Raw genomic sequence first — 6,000 nt, forward strand, 5'->3', positions numbered from 1 at the left:
CCTACTCTGTGGATGCAAAACTCCAAATCTAGCCATAGTTCCAAGGAAACCAGTTACAACCTTAGAAAGGGCACCACCTCCCCACCCCCATAAGCACGTGCACCCCCAGCTTTCCAGGGCTCTGCAGCTCTCACTATAGAGGCTCCTTCCACGGCGGGTGTGAGCAGGCAGGAGACCTGCAGGGGGGGCTCCCCAGGAAGAACAACTGGGCCTTCAAGTCCTTCCCTTTGCAGGCCCGAGGGGGCCTTAGCTTAGATCCACTGTCCTCAGGCCTCTGCCCCCACTGGCGTTTTTTGGACCACCACTGATATCTTAAATGACACAAATGCAGTGTTTGAACAACCCAGCTAAAACACTCAAACCAGTCTTTATGTGGAAACGAGGGAAAAAAATTGTATGGCATTTTGCTGGCTCAACAAGAAACCCTACAGGAATGTATTGCATTCCAGAAAAAAAGATGTTAATTAATTATTTCCATAACAAGAAATTGCTGTAACCATGGGCCCATTTAGAGCCAGTTTGAATAGACCCCATCTCTTATCAACAAAGTGATTAAGGATTGTCTTTCAGAAAAACTGCAAAGTCACGCAGCCAGGGCATGTGCAAAAGAAGAAATCACGACCTGAAATGACCTTGGAACCAAAGAGCCTGCTAGGGAACCCAAGGACCGGGACGTGACCAGAACTTGAAAGCCGGACTAGTATCAGAAGGGAGGAGTCCCTCATTCAGGAAAATCCGGTATTAAAATTCCTTCCCTGGCCGGCCCTGTGGCTTGGTGGTTAAGTGCGCGCGCTGCGATGCTGGCGGCCTGGGTTCGGATCCCGGGTGCGCATCGAGGCACCACTTCTCTGTCCATCCTGAGGCCGAGTCCCACATACAGCAACTAGAAGGGTGTGCAGCTATGACATACAACTATCTACTGGGGCTTTGGGGGCAAAAAATAAAATAAATAAAATCTTTAAAAAAAATAAATAAATAAAATAAAATAAAATTCCTTCCCAATTATGTTTACAACCTCATCATAAATGTTTAAAACCTTACCATAAATATCTTTTTTTTTTTTTTTTTTTTTTTAAAGATTTTATTTATTTTATTTTTCCCCCCAAAGCCCCAGTGGACAGTTGTATGCCGTAGCTGCACATCCTTCTAGTTGCTGTATGCGGGACTCGGCCTCAGGATGAACGGAGAAGTGGTGCCTCGATGCGCACCCGGGATCCGAACCCGGGCCACCAGCATCGCAGCGCGCGCACTTAACCACCAAGCCACAGGGCCGGCCCCTTTTTTTTTTTTTTTTTTTTATAATTTTATTTATTTATTTTTTTTCCCCAAAGCCCCAGTAGATAGCTGTATGTCATAGCTGCACATCCTTCCAGTTTCTGTATGTGGGACGCGGCCTCAGCATGGCCGGAGAAGCGGTGCCTGGGTGCGCGCCCGGGATCCGAACCCGGGCCGCCAGCAGCGGAGCGCACGCACCTAACCGCTAAGCCACAGGGCCGGCCCTTACCATAAATATCTGAAGCCCAGCAATCAAAACCTGTCCCACCAGAGTTTCCGCATGCCAACCTGTTCTCTCTAACCTCTTAAATTTTGTCCCACATCTTGAATCAGGGAGACACATCTGAGGGCACGGGCCCCTGTCTCCCTGGAAATCAATCTTGCAGAATAAAAATCTCCTTTCTCCCCTCAAAGGCTGGTGCCATAATTAACTGGCTCGTTTATGCACATCAGGCAGAGAACCCCAATTTTATGCAGTAACATTGCTTTATAAACTATTAATCATACTTGAGCACTTAAGGTCTGCCAGTCTAAGTCCTGGAAATCCATTTGAACTCAACCAAAATAAAGGAACAGACCTCAGAATATTAGCAACACAGTCAGGGGTGAAAAAATAAAAACACTTTTTTTTAATGAGGAAGATCAGCCCTGAGCTAACATCCATGCCAATCCTCCTCTTTTTGCTGAGGAAGACTGGCCCTGGGCTAACATCCATGGCCATCTTCCTCCACTTTATATGGGATGCCACCACAGCACGGTCTGACAAGCGGTGCGTCGGTGCGCACCCAGGATCCGAACCCGGGCCGCCAGCAGCGGAGCGCGCGCACTTACCCGCTAAGCCACAGGGCCGGCCCCCAGAAATATTTCATACAAGGTATTGATACCAGCTCAAGACAAGTTTGACATGAGGGAAGCCATATTGTAGAAAAGCAGCCCTACTTAACTTCAAATGACCTCTGACTAACTAGCCCAGCTGGACATGCGCCCTCCAGGAGATCTAACTACTCTGTAGATTTTACCACCCCTGCTTGTGCAGGTATTTCCCAGCTGTGATGAGATGATAACTTTGTTCTTTTGAGTTCCTTAGGAATATGATGACACGTGAAACAGAGAGTCTATGCTGATAGCCATCATCAGTAAAAACTGAAAGATCTGGTGTGGCGCTCCCAGTCTATAACACCTGAGTATCACCATTCCTAACGCCCTCCCCAATAACCCACAGGCCTATATGCTATAAGATTTTCTGCCCCTTAAGATGGTTCTTTGAGGGGCCGGCCCTGTGGCTTGGTGGTTAAGTGCGCGCGCTGCGATGCTGGTGGCCCGGGTTCGGATCCCGGGTGCGCATCGAGGCACCACTTCTCCGTTCATCCTGAGGCCGAGTCCCACATACAGCAACTAGAAGGATGTGCAGCTACAACATACAACTATCCACTGGGGCTTTGGGGGGAAAAAATAAAATCTTTAAAAAAAAAAAGATGGTTCTTTGAGACATTAGTGGGCCATCTTGCCCCTTGCTAGCAAGCTGTAATCAACTGCCTTTTCTTTTCCACCATCTTGCCTCTTGACTAACGCTTTTGTCTGGCAGCAAGCAGATCATGCCCTTTGTGCGCTAACGGTACTTCCGGTAATCTGCTACTTTTTTCTCATGTAAAACATCCACAAACAGGAAATAAACCCTTTTAAAAGGGCCACCCATTGACTATGGAAAAATGATAAGCAATTAAACTACTGTGTGTGTTTGTAGTTGATTATGATGCTGTGAATCGGAGACGGGAAGTTTTTGTTTGGGAACTCGAGGAGGAGGATTTATTGTCAGTCTTAGGGAGAGCTGGGGGGACAGGGTCGTGGATTTGAGACCCTGCTCCCCAAAGATTTAGAAAACTCAGGAGAAAATGAGTCCCCTCTGAGGAGAAAGGAAGGACTGGGGACCCCACAGACCACAGCTCCTCCCACGCAGGAGCCCCGGAGACCGAGTCACGACTGTCCCCGCTGACCCTCCCCGCGGTCACCGCACCATCTGGGGACACGCGGGGCTGCGGGCGCAGAGCTGCCCAGAGAGGCTCCGGGGCCGAAGTCGCCGCGCGCAGTGACCAAAGGACGCCCGGGGTCCCGGCTGCCGGCCCCGCCCCCACGCTGCGGCCGGAGGGGACTGAGGTCCGAGCGGCGCCCCCGCGGACTCGGGTCCGCAGACTCCGGAGGCGACCGCGGGGAGGCCGGTCCCGCCACGGCCGGTTCCAGCCGCTTCCAACCAGCCCCTCCTGCCCCAAACCGTGTCTCTGAACCCCCGGGACAGAACTCTCACCATTTCCAAGTTTCCTGAGTCCGCCGGTGCTTCCTAAGATTCCGCACAGGTCACAGGGCACAGAGGCGGAGGCAGAGCAACTGGGGCCCCTTAGGGGCAGCGGCCCGTGACCGGAAGGACCGTGGGGCGAGCAGGAAGTTGGGGGTGGGGGCGGAGCGTCGCCCCACCCACCTGCCCCGGAGCTGACCCTGATTGGACAGTTTGAAAGGCCTCGGTCCTGAGTGACAGTAGGATGGAGATTACAGGTCTGAGCCACTCCAGAGCTGGAAATTGTTCTCTCCTGTGACTTTTCTGTTGAAATGCAATGCTACCAGGCCACTCAGGGAACGGTGACCCTTCTTTGCAAATGTGGGAGATCAAGATTTGGCCACCCTGAAATACATCTCTTTACCTTGATTGTTTTCTCTGACGGACATTTGACCTCCCCCACTAACTGCCTAAAGAATTTGACGTAGTACCTCCTTCCTGGAACAGATCTTCTACCTGATGGCTGTAATGTAATGTAAAATAGATGTTACAATAGGAAAGGCACCAACAAGCCCATCTTATCTGAAGTTCTGTCTCTCTGGCCACATTCTCTGGATGGCCCTGCAAGGAGTTGCCAGACGAACATTTACATTTATAAGGGAAATCTCCATTTGTAAAGGTATCTCCATCTCTGTTTTGAGAAGAGGAGGGATGACCTCGTTTCTAGAAACTTATCAATGTGGAAGGTGAGGCCTTAAATCTGCATAATAACCTTACTCTTATTTACTGTGCTTTAGTGGTAATCTCCTGTAACTGACTCCCCCCACCCCCAACATCCTCCTTTGTCATGGTATTTAAGATGAGAATTTCTGCTATTATCTTGAGAAACGCAGTGTCCCTGCTTTCTCCCATGTATACATGTTATTAAACTTGGTATTATTTTCTCCTGCTAACCTGTCTTGTTAATTATTTGGCCAGCCATAAGAACCTTAAGGGAAGGAGCAGAGGGGGTTTCTCCCTTCTCCCCAGCACAAACACACAAGGTCACCTCACCATGTGTAATAATTAGTCTGTCTCCACTTTGATGTTTGATCTTCCACCCAGTTCTTCCCCACATCCATTCAAATCGTACTTTAAAATCCTATGGCCTCCCAAACCCTTAGCTCTGGTGGGAAGTTGGAACCCGCAGCCCTAGCTGGGCGCAAGGACTCTTCTCAGTCTAACCACGTGGTTAGACTGATGTGTTCATTCAATTCTCAGGTGTACGTTTTACCCTGAAGTGAAATTTTTTTTGGATCATTTTTTGAATGTATCCTGAGAGAACTTTGAAATGTAAAGGTCTAAAATATGCCAAAAGTAACTCAATTCCTGTTTGGGCTAATATAACAAAAAAAACAAGAAAAGGTTATGTAAACGTGGGATGTACCTGGAAAGTATTCACATGTTAAGTGGTTGGAACGCAAGACTTTTACATTGCAAAACTCTTAACGCGTTTACCCACTTATTTGAACAGGTTTTTTTTTTTTTTTTTTTTTTGAGAAACAGTACACATACAATACAATAGAGCCCATTATATCTACAACTCAGTATATTCACAGATACTGTGTGATTATCACCGTAGTCAATTTCAGAATATTTCCATCACCAAAAAGGAACACCTATACCCTTAACCTATCACTGCGCTATCTTCCCACCTAGCTCCTCTAAGCACCAGCCCTAGGCAACCACTAATTTATTTTCTGTGTCTATAAATTTCCGTATTTGTTCACATATGAATGAAATTGTACAATATATGGTCTTCATTCATTTTTTAAATTAAGATATAATTGAAAAGCAATATTATATTCATTTCAGGAGTACCACAATAAGTCTAGTTAACATCCATTGCTACACAGAGTTGTAATTTTTTTTCTTATGCTGAGAACTTTCAAGATCTACTCTCTTAGGGCCGGCCCCGTGGCCGGTTAAGTGCGTGTGCTCTGATGCAGGCAGCCCAGGTTCGGATCCCGGGGGCGCACAGGCGCACTGCTTCTATGGCCATGCAGAGGCCGCGTCCCACATACAGCAACTAGAAGAATGTGCAACTATGACATACAACTATCTACTGGGTCTTTGGGGGAAAAATAAATTAAAAAAAAAAAAAAGATCTACTCTCTTAGAAAATTTTTTTTTGTTTCTTCTTTAAATCCTTTATTTTTTACATTTTTTTTTCTTTTTTTTGTGAGGGAGATCAGCCCTGAGCCAACAACATCCGATGCTGATCCTCCTGCTTTTTGCAGAGGAGGATCAGCCCTGAGCTAACATCCGTGCCCATCTTCCTGTCCTTTATATGGGAGACTGCCACGGGATGGCATGACAAGCAGTGAGTCAGTGCGAGCCCGGGATCCGAACCTGTGAACCGCGAGCCGCTGAAGTGGATTGCATACACTTAACCGCTTGCGCCACCAGGCCGGCCC

The 6,000-nt window shown here is 47.8% G+C and overlaps 1 protein-coding gene across 2 annotated transcripts in view; it reads right to left on the reverse strand.

Moving 5' to 3' along the window:
* LOC101402076 (uncharacterized) overlaps positions 1–3,777 on the reverse strand; it is a 43,150-nt gene extending 39,373 nt beyond the window's left edge. The window contains exon 1 of one of the 2 annotated variants that reach the window (XM_087425964.1): positions 3,578–3,777. Coding sequence is in view for 1 of the 2 variants with exons in the window: in XM_087425965.1 (XP_087282091.1) it covers positions 3,578–3,580 (3 nt within the window). In the remaining variant the exon portion in view is untranslated. The remainder of the gene's footprint in view (positions 1–3,577) is intronic. The other variant, XM_087425965.1, reaches the window with a different exon arrangement.
* Between the last annotated feature and the right edge of the window lie 2,223 nt (positions 3,778–6,000).

The sequence above is a fragment of the Ceratotherium simum genome, chromosome 39, assembly GCF_057802395.1.
Source record: "Ceratotherium simum simum isolate JZ-2026a chromosome 39, ASM5780239v1, whole genome shotgun sequence".
Lineage (NCBI taxonomy): Eukaryota > Metazoa > Chordata > Mammalia > Perissodactyla > Rhinocerotidae > Ceratotherium > Ceratotherium simum.